General features: G+C 36.1%; 1 protein-coding gene across 4 annotated transcripts in view; it reads right to left on the bottom strand.

Annotated features, from left to right (window-relative positions):
• The window catches only part of MBD5 (methyl-CpG binding domain protein 5), a 185,352-nt gene that overhangs the window by 43,072 nt on the left and 124,621 nt on the right, over nucleotides 1-17,659 (bottom strand). For 3 of the 4 annotated variants that reach the window (XM_013059048.2, XM_013059049.2, XM_004757877.3), the window contains 3 exons: nucleotides 12,619-12,721; nucleotides 11,358-11,538; nucleotides 3,849-5,984 (listed from right to left, as the gene is read on the bottom strand). In XM_013059048.2, coding sequence (XP_012914502.1) covers nucleotides 3,849-5,984; nucleotides 11,358-11,538; nucleotides 12,619-12,721 — 2,420 coding nt within the window. The remainder of the gene's footprint in view (nucleotides 1-3,848; nucleotides 5,985-11,357; nucleotides 11,539-12,618; nucleotides 12,722-17,659) is intronic. The other variant, XM_045066544.1, reaches the window with a different exon arrangement.

Below are 17,659 nucleotides of genomic sequence, written 5' to 3'. Positions count from 1 at the left end.
GGCACTTGCTTTTGGATTCCTCCCTAACCCAAATCACCACAGGACACGTGCTGGAACCATAGAGATGCTGAACTTGCCTCTCTTCATAAATGGAAAGTTGTTTTAAAAGTACACTACTGATGGATTTCAGAACATACCTGCATTCAGCAATTTGAATGTTTGGACTGAGACTCAGGAACTTTGGGGTTTGGTTGCCAGATCCATCAGAGCTTTGCTTTACAACTTGAGGAATGTCAGCAAGTATCCTATCGGTCATTTTCTAAATCTGTTACATGGAAATATTAAACTTTACTTGTAATTTGAGATCCAAAAAGTTAATAGAAACCTGTAAATGTTACAATGCAAAGTGTTCAGAGAGCTTTCCTGGGAAGCAATTTCAAAACACCAAATAGAATTAATAAAGCCTTGTACAGTCTTAAATTTTAGAAAGATTTTCTAAGCATTTTATATTTTTTATCTGATTTTTTTTTCTTCTTCTTTTTTTGTTTTTTTAACTACCTCTGCCTTCAATTCCCATATTTGAGATGTAATACATTTTTAAGTATGTCCCATGGAATTCACATATAGGCCTTAAAAAAATCAGTGTTTGGGTTGTTTATAATAGAAAAACTCTTTAGAAGAAGTTTCTGAAAATAAATTACCAATCAAATCAAGTGTTCTCAGAGCAGGTGATTTCTTCTCTTAATTGAAGACTTACTGTAATAATTTTGAGCTGTTTAGGAGAGTGGGAAAAGGCACTGAATTGAGCCGGTCACTTGAGTTCTGTCCAGGCTCCGTCACCACAGAGAAGAGCACGCCCATGTTCTTGTGGGGCTCTTTCCCCCTCACTGTGTGCTTGGAAGGGCAGAACTAGTACCTGCATAGTTGCCTCCTTCAAAGATCTACTGACATATCACTCACTAGGAAACACATTCTGATCTGATTAAAAGAAGTGATAAAATCCATTAATAAAAAGGTCACCAAATGTGATTCACAAATGAGGGGTGGTTCTCTTGATAAGTTTGGATATTTCATCTGTGTTGATACAAATATCCCAATCTCATTATACACTCTGATACCAGAGTCCAGAGAGAAGGCAAAAATAACTTTTGTCTAAAAGTGCATAAAAATTTACAAACATGGCTTTTAATATACACTGATGTGCTTTAATTCCTGACTTGTTGGGTATTTTTAAAGATTTTGCCAGTGAAAACAGCATTTTTGACTATTGAATGTTTTAGATGAAGAACTTACACAGCTTGGAAGAAAATGGATTTTAGAATCAGATGAACCTGAGTTCAAATCTTAACTTAGTTAACGCATAGTCTTGGACGGTTATTTACATTCTCTGATCCTCAGTTGCACATTTCTAAAATGGGGGCAATAATACCTTATAGTTTGGGAAACTACACAAATCAGAAATAACATAGGTAAATAAGCTGGCACATACTAGGTACTTGATATCGATAAGCAACATTTTAAGAATAAAATGCATTTTTCTTCTGATGTCTTACTGGTATGCTAGGAATACCTAGCTGAACTTACAGAGATAGCTGTGACTGTCACCAGCTAGCTCACTCTGCATGCCTAGCCTTGGTACTTATTTGATGGATGAATAAGTGTCAGAGTAAATAAATATTTAGGCTAAGCAATTATAATAACAGTACATTTAGCTGACACAGTTTACTGTGTATCAAAAAGAAACATGGCATTAGAGACCTCTTAAATATTCAACTCATCAAAAGAGTTACATTAATTAGTAAATCTACCCATTTTCACAACCCACTGCACATCAGATCTACGTACATTAATTAGTATTTAATTTTATTAGGTTTAATATTTTAAAAATTCTTACTGACCTAGATTTTTATCAAGTAAATGCTTTCTGTTAGCTTACACATGATTGGTCACATCCATATCATTACTAGACATTTATTTTTGTCCCATTTATCTATTTCTATGCTAACACTTTTCTAATATTGATAAATTTCAACCTGTGTGTTTGACACTCCCAGTGCTGGCAATCCAGATCTGACGCTTTACAGAGGTTCATGGAACAAGAAAACACATGTCCAAGACTACATAAAATAAGTCTATAAACTTAACATTCAGAAGAAACAAAAATATAAATAAGTGTTGGTCTTTTCCATTATGGATAAATTGAAATACATCATTAATAAAATATATACACTTTGCAATATGAACTCAGACCTGAAACAAAGTAAGTTGAGGTAAGGGGTATCAATTATGTAAAGATATATAATACAAGGAGACTAACAACGTCTCATCTAAACAACTGAAGGCATGCTTAATAAATACGGTGTATCTTAAAATAGTTATGGATTTTATGTGGCTTTAATCTTCTAAAAGTGTAAGATTAAATTTTCACTTGTGTGGAATTATTTAAAAAAGAACACGAGTCATTGAAAAGTTGGAAGCCCCTTTGGAACAAGGATCCTGTTAAACACATAGAAAATAGTTTCATGAGATTCTTTAGATTAAGAATATCAAGAAGGCACTAATCATTTCGATTATCTTCTCCACCATATATTGTTCTTCACACAAGAGGATCAATGAGCAGTTCTTCAGGAAACACTGACATCCAGACATAAAACATAACACAAGTTGTGGAGGATGGCAGGTGTAAGGAGTGACACCAGGAAGGAAAACACTGGATTTTACTAACAGCAACACAGGCTTGTGGGTTCTGATGCTTTTCCAGCATGATGGTATATTACAGTCTATACATATCTACAAAATAGCTTATTAGTAAAAGCCTCAGCAATTTCCTCATCTCCAGGAGCCATCTGGTCTGCAAAGCCCACTGTTTTCATATCTGAGTAATACTGTCTCTATCATTATCTTTTGTTTCCTCCCTGTCATTTCCTATAGACCTCTCAAATCATTAGTGTTGGGTTTTGGGTATTCTTTCTATGCTTTTCATGGTCAGATTTTCTGATGTCTCGACGAATTCACCTCTTTAGTGCTTCTTTACTGATTTTTATAACAATTTCTGATAACTCTATTGCACAAAACACAGTTCATTCTAATGTGTCTACTTTTAAATAAATTTGTCTCCTTCATTAAAGCGGATGAAGAGATAGAATAAATTTGGGTTCAAAACCTTAATGTCAACGGTAAAAATAATGATTAACTTCTACAAGAAAACTATAAAACAATTTCAAGATCAAAAATTCTGGAAATCAGGTTTTCAAGCCTTTTTTTATTAGAAAACTTAAATTATTACCTTTTTTTAAAGGGAGGAGCCAATATTCACTTTTGAATTTTCTCAAACAAATAATAATAAAGGATAGCAAACTAGGATAAGAGAACACATTAGAAGGCAGCTTTCTACTTCATACAACTTCTAGTTACCTTTTCCTATCCATTCACCTATTTCTGGTCAGCAGCAAGAACAAAAAAAAAAAATCCATTTATTTTTGCCTTTTTGGGTTTTCCAAGATGAGCTTCATTTACCTGAATACAAACAAAAGCTAGGGGAAATAACTTTTATGTTGGCATAGACCAAGTAAGTACATGTCTCATGAACCAGGAAACCCTGCCTTCTATGGCTTCTTTTGTAGTTTAGAGTCCAATGGTTATAAAACCAACTGAAAGTCAAACAAAATTCAAAATGACACAGATCAACAACAAATAACGGAAACATATGGAATCCCCTTGCTTGTTCTTTTTTTCTAATAGACAAATCCCTAGCATTCTGTAAATAAAATTATAAATACTAAAGAAATGATGACAATTTCACAACAGGGAAAGGATCATTTCTTATCATAATAAATATTTTGGTACAAATTTTAAAAAAAGTAGAAAAGTTTAGTACCTTGGGGTACTTTTTTCTAATAAAACCATACCTGCTTCAGAACTTGTTTGATTATAGCTGCTAACAATGCTGTTTGGTATCACTGGAGTGGAGGACGTTGAAATTCTTGACTGAGGTGGATTGGGATGTAATGAATTTCCTAAAGCCATGCCCGACTGACTGAGCATCCCACAGTTCCCGCTAGCCTGAATCTGATTTATTAAACCTGCGAGATGGTGGTTTGGGACTGGACTGTTATTGTGAACAAAGTTAGTGTTTGCATTGTGGCAGTGCACGGCTTCCCCTCTCAAAGGTATGGTCTGTGTCAGTGAATTCTGAAGAGCACTGGAGTTCATATTGAGATCTGTAAAATGCAGCTGGTTAGCAGAGCAAGGCAAAGCAGTATTTGAGCCCCCACAACCCGGGGTACTATTGCTACTCAAGTGAGAGCTTTGACAACTCATAGACTGTAGTAACTGAGACATTGAACTGATGGGAAAGGAACCCTGACCCTGCTTTCTTAGCAAGTCGGGTCCAGGTTTAGGAACTGCAGAACTATCCATTTGAGACTGTCTGAGCAAACTCAACACTGTGGTAGGTGGCTGTTTTCTTTTCCGCAATGAGTCTTTTTGCTGAGACATCAGCTTATCTCTTAGTGCTGCTCGACCACTTTGCCCTTCTCCTGTCGGGAGAAGCATGTTGGCAGTAGGAGGGAACATGGTGTTTAAAGTGCTATGTCCTTCAGTGTTGCCACTGCCAGCAACAGCTCCAGAATTGCTACTGCTGCTACAGTTGTTACCAGCAAGTTTGTTTTGATTTGCTAGCTGTGCTTTGGCTGCTGCTGAGAGTAAACTACTTGCTGGAAAGGAGGCAGCATTGTGCTGGTTCAAGATCTGATTTAAAGGCATTCCCAGCAAACCAGGCTGACTCTTTACAGAACCACTTCCTGCAGATGCAGTAGGAAAAGCTGCACTGCTTGGGGTATTTAGTACATTACTCATTCCAGCAATTAATGGGTTAGGGATATCCTTGTACTGATGATGTCCATCGGACTTGGTAGAAGGGCTTGATGGCATTGATGGCCTTGGGGACCCTATTGTTGACCTTGGTGACCTGGGTGGAACCTTAATACCACTACAAGTGGCCTGGGGTCCTAGAGGTGGCATCATGAAATTTCCGTGATCTGATGATGTGGAAGATGAGCGTGATCTTTGGGGCGATGCCTCAATCCTTCCAATTCCAGTCCCCATCATGTGCACTGGGGATGTCACTGGAGAAGGGGACAGGGAGGTTGAAGCTGAATGCTGAACTCTTTGTATGTGACTCCCATGATTCATATGACCAGGTTTTACGGTTGGCAAAGGGAGATTACTTGGCAAAGGAACAACAGCAGGAGGCATGCTTACATTCATCACAGGTACCTGAGAGTGGACATTTGAATGGAAACTAGTTGGATTAATGATAACAGGGTTCTGATTCACTGGTTTACTAGGAATAGGGTCAAGAATGCCAAGTGGATCTTTCTCGGATGTTAATGGCTTTTTCTGAAGAGCACAAGAAGGTGGAGGAGGGGGAGGTGGGCCTTGGGGTGGTTTGTGGTGGAACATTGCTCGCGGTATTTCCATATTAGTTGAAAAATTACACATTGGTTTTTTCATTACTGGACTCTTTGTAGTCAAGGTTGGGGAAAGAGGTATATTAGTCCTTCCAGCCATTGCACAGGATGACTGTACAGGAGAACCATGTAGCATTACCGACGGTGGAGAAAGAGGAGTCCTACTCAAGTGAATAGGACTAGAATTGGGAGCTCCATGAAAACCAGGATTACTTCTTGTGAAAACATCTGGGCTTCCTAGTGGGTCAGTCCTTGGAGAGATTGAGCCATCTCCATATATCTGGGAACCTGATGATGCTGGGCTGGGTAGGCCTCCATGGCTGCCACGGAATGGAGATTTCTGTCCGTGTTCACTGCTGCCCAATCTCTGCCGGGGGTAGACAGGGTGGAGTTCTTGTTGCTGGCTTCCAGGCAATTCTTGTACATATAGCCTTCCCATGGCATTTGATGATCCAATCATTAACTTGAAAGGATTCTTACATTCAGGCATTACAGAATTTGTAATTCCTTCATGCGACTTATTTCTTACGGATCTTGGAGTTGCTGCCCGTGAAGGTACTACTGGAGTTGCATCTGATGTGAAAGACAAACAAAAATTCTGTTAGTGGTCTCAATTCTTTTGTGTTGGCATGGGGGAAGGGAAGGAAAGGAGGAACTGAGGAAGGGAAGGCGTCTGGAATAGAAATTTGCAAACAGAAGCTGTGACTCTATGCACTTAAAAAAAAGTTCTGTGCTCTACAGTAAACTTTGATGGAAAAAACACACATTATTCTCTCTCAGTTGACCAAAAGTTCTCAATAACTGGTCATTATGTTTGTTTACTTCTTATCAGTTGAGAAAGGATGGGGATTTGAATCAGCATATACTCACATTAGCCATTCTAATAATATTTATAATGTGAAAAATCAAGACTGACAGCCTCTTTGGAAATGGTGATGTTACTATCTTGTCGGATTTGAATTTTTTAAGAACATGGTTACAATAGAAAATTATAAACTGGGGTGCCTCAGTGGCTCAATCATTAAGTGGCTGCCTTTGGCTCAGATCATGATTCCAGGGTCCTGGGATCAAGTCCTGCATCAGGCTCCCCGCTCAGTGGGGAGTCAGCTTCTCCCTCTCTCCTTTGTCATGCTAATGTTCCCTCTCTCACTATCTCTCTCTCTGTGTCAAATAGATACATAAAAAAAGGAACAAGAAAATTATAATCTGTATGGCATATTTTCTTGTAATTTGAATACATTGCTTATTAAAAAAAATTTAAATTCGATTACCCAACATACAGTCCACTGGTTTTTGGTGTAGTATTTAGTGATTCATTAGTTGTGTATTGCATTGCTATTTTCACCAGAAAATTTGTTACCCTATCCATCTTTCTGTTACCTTACTAAAATTTGCTCAGGACAGCAACGAAAACTCTTCCTTATCTCAACATTCTCACTGTGAGAGCAAAAGAGCCTTAACTTTAGTGAATTAAGTGAATGGGATTTTGAATCTTTTAAAATGGGAATGATAACAAACAACAGCTAAGTGCAGTGATACTGCAATCAAGTTTAGCTTCTTCAAGTCTGTAGCAATATTGTAATAAAACTGTAACAAATTATAGAATATTGCAATTCCTTTGCCCTTGTTAAGCCATTATTGTAAAAACAGCCTTAGGTAACAACCAACTTAGGTAAAAGATTGTGATTCTTTTATTAGGACAGAATTCGTATGCAGGATTTACTCAGAATGCTAAGATCTTCACTATTGGGTTCCAACTGAGTATTCTCTTTTAATAGCAAGCATTGCTCCCTCCCTGGCTTTTTGGAATCCCTTCCATTCTTTTGGAGATCAGACAGAATATAGGCAACAAAAGCAAGCCTGCTCATCATACAGAATTTCCATTCTATCATGTCAGAATTGTAAGTTTAAGTTTTTTAAGCCCCTGAGGATGTTTAACAATTTACAAAGTTGTGCCTTCTAAAACAGATGGCAAATAAAATCAGCTTCATATGCCAATTTCCATTAACTGGTGGTGGTTGCTTAGTGAGCTATGTCAAAAGGATGTTGCACCCTGGCTGGGCTCTGTGAGAAAATGTCAGTGAGTCCATTACAGGCACAGGTGATGAAAGTGGTACTATTTATACTATATATTGGCCACCCCAATTCTGAGGCTAGCAATATATTAGCAAGTATACTTGGGTTCACTTGGAATTGGACGTATATTTACTTAAATGGATAATCACACACTTAAGATAAATATAGTTCTCCTACATGCTAGACAGTATACAGGTAAAATTATATCATTATAATTTTTTAAAAGATTTTATTTATTTATTTGACACAGGTAGGCAGAGAGAGAGAGAGGGAAGCAGGCTCCCTGCTGAGCAGCGAACCAGATGTGGGGCTTGATCCCAGGATCCTAAGATCATGACCTGAGTTGAAGGTATAGGCTTAACCCACTGAGCCACCCAGGTGCCCCTCATTACAATTTCTAAGACAGAGGTTCTCAACCCGAGGTATACAGAATCTAGGTAGGTTGCATTAAAGAAATAAGAGAATGAAGTGAATATATATTCTTCTTGGAAAACTGGGCTTTCTGTTTCTGGCATGGTAAAGATTATTTGATAGAGTGGTTTCTGCACATAATATATGAAAAGTTGAGAACCAATGATACAAGAGAATTGCAGAAGATACACCCAACTGAACTTATTTTCTTGTTAAAGACAAAACTTTAAAGTTTATGTTAAAGAAGTAATATATGGAAAATATTTGGCACATTGCACCTAGCAGCTAGTGAGAGCACAGTTGTCTATTATTAACATCATTAGCATTATTATGTGATGAACTGTATCCTTATTAGTAACAAAATCACTGAGTTATGTCTTTTTTTTGTTATTTCTATAATTACATACAGTTCAATGTTTAAAAATACAGACACTGGCATTCTTATATTCAACAGAATTTAGAAAACAGCTGTGGTTTAGAAAGGATTTCTCCCATACCTGGGGAAAAATAGTTACCATCTTTAAGATGATAGGAATACTAAATAAACAAACAAAAGTCATGCTGATGTTGTGTTATACTTAGCAACCGAAGTATTACAAGAGTTGGCAAATGGAAATGCTGGGCACTCATCAAGTGCTTTCATGTATACTCAACCAGACCTTTCAAAATAAGAGACAGAAACTAAATATATCCTCATATATGTAAAATGAAGAGGAGTGAAAAGTACTACTTGAGTCTCCTTAACTTTTATTTAAATCCCAACCCTATAATACAGTTTAATATTAGGAAATTAAAATAAATGCTATGTCTGAAGCTAGTAAAAGGATAGCGATTAATCCAATAAAGCATAACATTTTAAAAGGGGATGGAGATATACCTCTTATACCTATACTGGTTAAAGATTTACCTTTAATTTCAATAATGAAACTTGTATGTATAGGGTATGACAAAAGACCTAGATCAAGATTCTGCTAGGGTCATTAAAAAAGTGACAAGGGAGACTTTGTAGAAAGAGGTAAAATTGATATAATGTGGTATGAGAATGGCAGCAGATAATATGCAAGGTAATATGCAAAACGAAAACATAGTTTTATCAAGGTGGCAAGATAATGATAAATTTCAGATAATTTATTAAATATGTCTTTAAATTGTTGTAATATCTTTGAATTTTTAAACATGTAGCTCATTGAAAGAAAAAGAAAAATTCCCTAAAAAAAATTTTTTTTACATACCTTAGTGGAGAAATTTTTCTGATCATTCCTGTTAAAGTTCAAAGGTTGGAAGGTTATTGAAGAGGAGTTCTCTGTTAATAACTGCCATATTTGTCTTTTCATGCTCTCTTCACGAGTTCTAAGTGTGACTCTTTAATTACCTATATGATGTCACAACTGCTCCTCTTTGTATCTAAAGCTGGTAGTAATTTGGTCTCAATTTACCTATGCGAATTTAATCTTTCACTCAATTCAGATTAGTTTCCACATCATCTCTTAATTATGCTATACTCATACTGAATAAGAATTTTCTTATTCCCCTCAGATTTCCAAATCTTACTATTTTCCAGGGCTGGTTCAAATCTGAGGTCTACCATAAAACCTCTTCTAATCATTACAAATTATACTCATTGTTCTTATTTTTCAGAACTCTGAGAACAGAATCGCTTATTCTTCATAAACAAATGCTTTGGTGCTCAGCCATATTTTGTCTTGAATTATTACACAACTGTTAAGTTGACTGTAATATTTTGGAGGAAGCTCACATCCTAATTCACACAAAAAGTTTCTGAGTCTCAAAGTATTTTTTACATCTTAAATGTAAAAAATTATACTTTTTTTTTTACAGATTTCAGATTAGTTAAAAGGGAAAATTTACCACAAATTACAGATTAGTTACAAAGGGAAAAGTTACCTTAACAATAGAGAAATTGGATATATATAACTTTAACCAAGCACTCAAGCTTAATGTCATCAACATGGGATAAATTGATATTCTGTATCTCCTAATGATATAACATCACCCATGCAATATTCCACTAAACTGTGTTTAACCTGAGTATGAATAAATATGAAGAAATAATCAGGCAAATACAAACTGAGGAATATCTGTAAAGTTGAATTAGATTCTTCAAAAATAGATTTTAAAAGACTGGGGAATTGGTGTAGATGAAAGAAGTGTAACAATTTAGTGCAGTTATATGATCTTTGATTGCATCCTGGGTTTAAGAATTGAAGAAATTATTAGGACAATTAGAATTTATTAGGACCACTGGAATAACTGGATATTATTAGGACAACTACTTTCTAATTATATCCACTGTATATTATTATTATTATTATTTTTAAAGACTTTATTTATTTGACAGAGACAGAGACAGTGAGAGAGAGAACACAGGCAGGGGGAGTCGGAGAGGGAGAAGCAGACTTCCCACTGAGCAGAGGGCGCGATGCAGGGCTAGATCTGAGGACCCTGGGATTATGACCTGAACTAAAGGCAGATGCTTAACAACCGAGTCACCCAGGCAACCCTGAACACTGCATATTAGATAATAAGTGCTAAATTTTGAATATGATAATTAGATTGTGGTTTCCATAGGTGAACATCGATGTGTGCTGATGTATTTAGGGATGAACTATCATAATATTTGCAACTTTCGCCAGAAAATGTTAATTGTCAAATCTAAATGAAGGGTACTTGGGTGCTCAGGGAACTGTTATGTAATTTTTCCGCAGCTTTGAAATTTTTAAAAAATAAAAGCGTGTGTGTGTGTGTGTGTGTGTGTGTGTGTGTGGTGGAGGTATGAAAAGTTCTTGATCAGGTGATTTCTCTTAGTAGGTGTTCAAGAAATAGCTACTAAGTGACTGAAAGAATAACACTGGGGGCACCTGCATGGCTCAGTCAGTTACGCATCTGTCTTTAGCTCAGGTCATGACCCCAGGACTCTGGGAATGAGCCCTACTTGTTGCTCAGCAGGGAGTCTGCTTCTCCCTCTGTCCCCCGCCCCGCCCCCCCCACGCGTGTGCACACATACTCTCTCTCTCAAATAAATAAAAAAGAATAACGCTGTTAGCTGTGGACAATATTGCTGGATCTGTTTGAGGACTTGATACCACACATCCAAACCAACTCTAGGAGAAATGTTAACATTTGTTTTCTAAAAATCAATGATACTTTTTCATTTGTTACCTCAGCTCTGTGTACTTGCATAGCATTTGTATGTATTAATTGGTGTTTATTCTGCTCAGTTGACTCAATTATTTAAGTAGGAAACCTGGGGAGATAACTTCATAGGAATTTTTCAGACTAATTTGCTATTTGTCAAAAATGATAAAACGTACAACTTTAAAAGCATTCTGCGTGTTTTAAAAAGGGGACTCAGAAAATGTTTGGCTAAGTGATTTCCAGTGATTCCTCAGGAGAAAAGATGGGGAGAAAAATTTCTAAACCTTTCACCACATTACATACTTGTTCCTCCCCCGGGACTGGTGAGCACCAGAGAAGGATGTGGGGCTTCCATGCTTTTGTGAAGTGTGGCCACTGCAATGATTTTTCTTTTATGTATGCATAGCTTTGTGACATCTTCATCTGCTTTAACATCTTCTGCAGTTCTCTGTTTCACAGCAGCTCCAGGATCAAAATTAAACACCTTGAAAAAAAAAATTCTCTGTTTAGAATATGTCTGTGAAAACATTAAATTAGAAAAAATTCTCTTGTTGTAAGAAAAGTTTTGCATAGATTAAACCATAAATTTGAATAAAACCATCTCAAGTTTTTAAATTTAAGAAAACAACTTTATGTATAGTATAATAAATACTTCTGATGAACTCTTGTATTTTACTGACAAAGTAAATAATGAAAATAAGACAATCAAATCAAGATAAATGTATGGAAAGTTATAATACCTGATAATGTTTGCAATTTTAGATACTTCCTAATGTTATAACAGTCCAAAAACAGATTACGGTACATTTAAAAACCTCTAAGAACTGACATTTCTACATGCTTACTTTTTCTTTGGCTTTATTTTATTACTGTATTAATATCACTTTTTCATGGATTTAAAATGTCTATTACTCTATTTAAAAAAATCTTATTACTTATTGTGTACGTACTTACAGTCTGTTTCAAATGCTTTTTTGGGGGTGAATGTGATGACACAAATAAAAGGAAAAGCTGTCCATTAAACTTTAGTTCTAAGATTAGCACATAATAGATATTCAGAGAACAGTGACCTGTTTCTATGCTATTCTAAAATATTTTATTATTTAAAATGACTGTATTTTTTTACCTTGCAAAGGACTAAAACAGCTTTACTTTTGGCTCAGAGGGTTCAGCCTTGTGATTTTAGATATATTTGTGGCAGATTTATCAATACCAGTGCAAAAAAAATCACATTATAGATTGAATATTTATAGTAGGGGGAAAATGCACTATTAAACAGTGAGCATGTGTATAGCTCAAATAAAAAGGTGCTAAAGAGATTCTGATGAAATACTTAATATGAATATAGGTTTGTCACTTTTGAACATGACCAGGACTTGAAATATTTCCTACAATTTTAAGCATTCCAGAATGTATGCAAAGGTATCTAATTAGATAAAGACTTTAAAGTGCATATATGATTGGAGAAGTAATATAAAAATGAAATGCCAAATGAGAAAAACAAATATATGAAACACCTAAAAAAAATACAGCACTGCCAATAGATCTATTGTGAAATGGTTACCTTGGGAAGAATAAGAGGACATTCCAAGCCACACTTGCATGTTCCGTCAGTAAGCAGGTATGTTTTAACCTGCTCCAAGCAAGATAACAAAGACCCACTGGGACTGTAAAAATAGTTTAAAAAAACATCAGGAAATAATTCTGACTGCACATATCATATGAAAAAAGGCATAATTTATAGTCTTACTGTCCTTTACATGATAACATTTTCCTACTAAGGAAAAACATTTGCTTTGTCAGTATTACGTTATCTACTAAATTATAGCCTTTAACGCTATCATTCTTTCTTTTAACCAAACTATTTCTCAGAAAAATAGAGATTGTCATAGAAAATTAAGTAGAAGTATTTTGAAAACCAAGAGTGCACTAAGGATGAAAAAAATGCTATTCTTAAAGAAGTACAGAAGCAGGCAAGAAGGACCAAGAAAACTACATGAAAGTAACCATTATTTTAAACTAGAAAATCTACCTTTATTTTATTTTTTAGATTTTTATTTATTTATTTGACAGAGAAATAGAGATCACACGTAGGCAGAGAGGCAGGCAGAGAAAGAGGAGGGAGCAGGCTTTCTACCAAGCAGAGAGCCCGATGTGGGGTTCGATCCCAGGACCCTGGGATCATGACCTGAGCCGAAGACAGAGGCTTCAACCCACTGAGCCACCCAGGCGCCCCTAGAAAATCTACCTTTAAAGCTATTTGAGGAAAGACTGAAATTTAGGAACATGTTGGAAGTTAAATCAGAAAGTGACTAAATCTATAAAAGTTGGAGCTAACAAGTTTTTCTCTTCAGTTTTGGAGTCTAGAGCTATGTTGCCCCAATGTAAAAACAGAGTTTCCTTTTTTCCCCAATCCATGTTTTTCTTTGAAGATAGACAAGTGTGGCCCAACTCAAATTGTACTGAAGAACTAAACCAGACTGTCAAGTAAAGAGGAGCCATGCAGGCCTTCTGGTTGGTAATTGGGGTAGTGCTCTCAATGTTACTACTCTGTGGGTCAAAAAGTCAGTTTAATACATGAATACTGATCAAGTTTAAGTCTACAGATTACGTACTAATTCAGATGATAATCCTGTCTTTGATTTTTATTTATAATGAAGATCAGTTTAAAATGGGCTATTTGGGGGCGTCTGGGTGGCTCAGTGGTTTAAAGCCTCTGCCTTTGGCTCAGGTCATGATCCCAGGGTCCTGGGATCGAGCCCCACGTCGGGCTCTCTGCTCAGCAGAGAACCTGCTTCCTCCATCTCTCTCCGCCTGCCTCTCTGCCTACTTGTGATCTCTGTCTGTCAAATAAATAAATAAATAAATCTAAAATGGGCTATTTGTACCTTAGGACTTATACTATTAATATGTTGATTTTATAACTTAAATGCATATTAGGCTTGAAAATTTTCATATATTTTCATTCAAGAATATCTTTTATTTATGACTATTCCTTCACTTTAGCCTTCTGATTAAATTTATCCAGAAATTATACTCGCCATTTTGTATACAAAGCATTACTCTACTGGGGGCAGACTGCCTATACAAAAACAGAGGTAATAGTTTTAGATCTATAAATAAACCAGATTTAAAATGCAATTCATTTTTATGGACAATCATATAAGTGACTTACGAATATAGAAAATTTCAATTAAAATCTTCCTCATTGTTGACTCATTCATTTGTTTAGACTAAAAATTTTTTTCAGATGATATATAAAAAGTAATTCCCATATTACAGACTTGAGTTCCAACCTAGCGGTAGGGGCAACCAGATGACTTTGAAGGTCTGGCAATTTTGATAAAATAAGATTCCTAATTAGTTGTCATATGAAGAATTAATGAATTTTGTGAAAAGAAACTGCCCAGCATTTTACAGTTAAGGAAAGTGTACAGCCTGAATCCTAGAGGAATTTAACTATAAAATTAAACCCGAAGACAAAAATTCCTGAATTTCATTAGAGTACTCTACTCTAGACACTTTAAAAACATTTCCTCTCAATCAGTCAGTTGAGTTCTTTCCTTCAGCTGTAGCTCTTTAATTAACTTTTGGGAGTAATAATTAATGTAAAAAATAGTTACAAGTCTTAACGGCACAGATAAAGCTCAAAAGATTGGAAGCAGGTGGGAAATTTAATGTGCAGCCTCAATGCTACCCTCAGGCAGGAGCAGCTGGAGACCAACCTAAAAATTACAAGCAAACTGCATGTTGAGAAGGGAGCTACAGAAGGAGGACTAGCCTCCTATATATGTTTAAGTAGTAATTTAACCAGTTATATATACAAACAAATAAAAACGATGCTGACTGAATTTATTTGATGGTACTTAACCTTATCTAGTGAAGTTTGTTTCTGAAATAATTCTTAGTGTATAGCTCTGGATTGGGAGAACTCACAGTACCAGATAATGAAGTCTACTTACACTTGGAAAATCATGAATGAACAAGATGAATGACAGATTCTTAAACTTAACTTGATTTAACTTATCTCTCAGCAATCTGAAAAGCTGATGTATCTTCCATAGGAATGAAGATGAAGTAAAAAATTTAAATTATTAAAATTTTAGACTTATTTGCTCTAAGCTGAATATATATATTTTATATATATATAATATATATATATATTTGCTCCTTATAGCCTAGAATAACCACAAATATGAACAGTAACATTGATATCTTGCTATATTACAACAAAATATTTTTAGCAGTTTTAAACAACATTGGCAATAGGAACACTTTGAAAAACTTATGTGTCCTTATCCATCTTATCTACTATGAGATGAGCCCCACATTCCCTGCTTTCTTTTCCTTTCACTCCAATTAATATAGGGCACATCTTTACCATTTCAGGAATAAAATACTTATGCGCAAAATAATTTCAATAGGTAATTAAGTTTCCCTCAAGAAACAACTTACACAAAGCAAACAAACCTGAGAGAAAATCTGAACTGACTTTTGAGTTGTTAAGGTATGAAATCATTTGTATTTATACAATAGAAAAGATCTCATTTATAAAAATACATCCTTGTTCAAATACAGAATTCCACTGAAGCTGGGATACAAATAACCACACTGAAAGAAATAGCATTAATGCCATGTAATGGGGTTACATTACATTAATTAATGTAATGATGCAATGTGGTATCTGTTAAAAAGTCCTAAGTCTGCTTCTGATAGTTTTTTTTATTACACCACAAACAAAGATTTATATTATCATAACCTTTCATATATACTTCCTGATAAACTACAAAATAAGTATCTTAGGTGGCATTTGTTTAATAATAAGACTAAAACTTGGTTAAGCATTCAAGATGAGTGTAGGAAAATCCTGAGCTCAACTCTTCCCATACACATAATAAACCTACAATTACATATGGAATATTGCTCCTTAAAGACTTAGAAACTAGATGAACAGAGAGCTTCCACAACATGGGGCAGCACCGAGGTGTGTGGAAGTGGCAGAGATACAGTCTCAATAAGGAAAAAAAACACACCCGAGGCATGGAGTTCCACAGTCAGGAAGAATCTAAAAGGTATGGAACTCTTCCCTAAAAAATAAGAGATTTAAGCTCCACATCAGACAACCCAACCCAACCCCTTGCACGGGAGGGGCAAGTCCCCAAAATAGCTGGCTTTGAAAAACCAACAGAAAATACGTCCAGAAAAACTACATAATTATAGGAAACAAAACAAAACAAAACTGCTCTCAAAGGGCTCATGCATAGACTCGCTTGACCCAGAAACTAGAGCAAAAACACTAGACTGAAAAGTACGTAGGCCACAGTGGAAGATACCTACTTACCAATCTTGGAGAGTCTGCTGGAGAAGCAGGAGGCAGCAGGGCCTCTCCCCAAGGACTAAGACATTGGCGACAGTCATTTCTGCCACCTCATTCTGCCACGCTGATCCAGGCACTGGTGGGCACCATTTTGGAACCTACTAGATCATTAATGCAAAGGGGTGTGTCTTGCTCTGAGCCCTACACAACCTTGCGTCTCTGCCAGGCCTTGCAGCCTACAAGATCCTAATCTTGCCCATCAGCAAGCCTGCAACAGTTACCCTGAGGCCACAATCCAGCCAGGGCAGGGGCCAGCCCTGCCCAGCAGTACAACCACAGCAATTGTGGCCCCAAGGCAACAAAATGGTACACAATGCCCATATGAGGGATACCTCTGTAGCAGCTGACTGGTGGTTAGGGAGGACTGCACTTCTAGGACTCATAGGACATCTCATATAAGGCCACTCCTTCAAGACCAGGAGAGGTTGCTGAGCTGCCTAATACATAAAAACAATCACAGAGAGGTAGTCAAAATGAGGAGACAGAAGACTATGTTCAAAAAAAACAAGACAAAACCTCAAAAAGAACTAAACAAACAGGGATAAACAATCTGTCTGATAAAGAGGTCAAAGTTATGGTCATAAACATGGCTACTGAACTGTGAGAACCATGGATGAACAACACATTTAGAACTTCAATAAAGAGATAGAAAATAAAAGAAAGTACCAATCAGAGCTGAAGAATACCATAACAGAAATGAAAAATACACTAGGGGGAATAAACAACAGATTAGAAGATATAGAAAAATGGATCAGCAATCTGAAAGACAGAGTAATGGAAATAGCCTAAATTGAATGACAAAAAAGAAAAAAATTAACATGTGAGGATAGTTCAAGAAACCCCTGAAACAACATCAAGCATACTAACATTCACATTATATTTAGGGGTCGCATAAGTAGAAGAAAGAGAGAAAGTATTGGAAAACTTATTAAAAAATTATAGTTGAAAATGTCCTGACCTGGGAAAGGAAAGAGACATCCAGGTTCAGGAAGCACAGAGAGTCGCAAACAAGATAAACCTACAGATCTACACCAAAACACATTATAATTAAATGTCAAATATTAAAGATAAAGAGAGAATTCCATCCCCCATCCTCCCCCCCAACCCAAAAAAATAACAGAGAAAAGCAATTAGTTACATGTAAGGGAATTCCCATAAGACTATCAGCTGATTTTTCAGCTGAAACTTTGCAGGCCAGAAGAGAGTGGCATGATAAATTCAAAGTGCT

This window comes from Mustela putorius, unplaced genomic scaffold (genome assembly GCF_011764305.1).
Source record: "Mustela putorius furo isolate JIRA1106 unplaced genomic scaffold, ASM1176430v1.1 tig00003867_pilon_pilon_pilon, whole genome shotgun sequence".
In the NCBI taxonomy this organism is placed as follows: Eukaryota; Metazoa; Chordata; class Mammalia; order Carnivora; family Mustelidae; genus Mustela; species Mustela putorius.
This window is presented reverse-complemented; position numbering and strand designations above follow the sequence as displayed.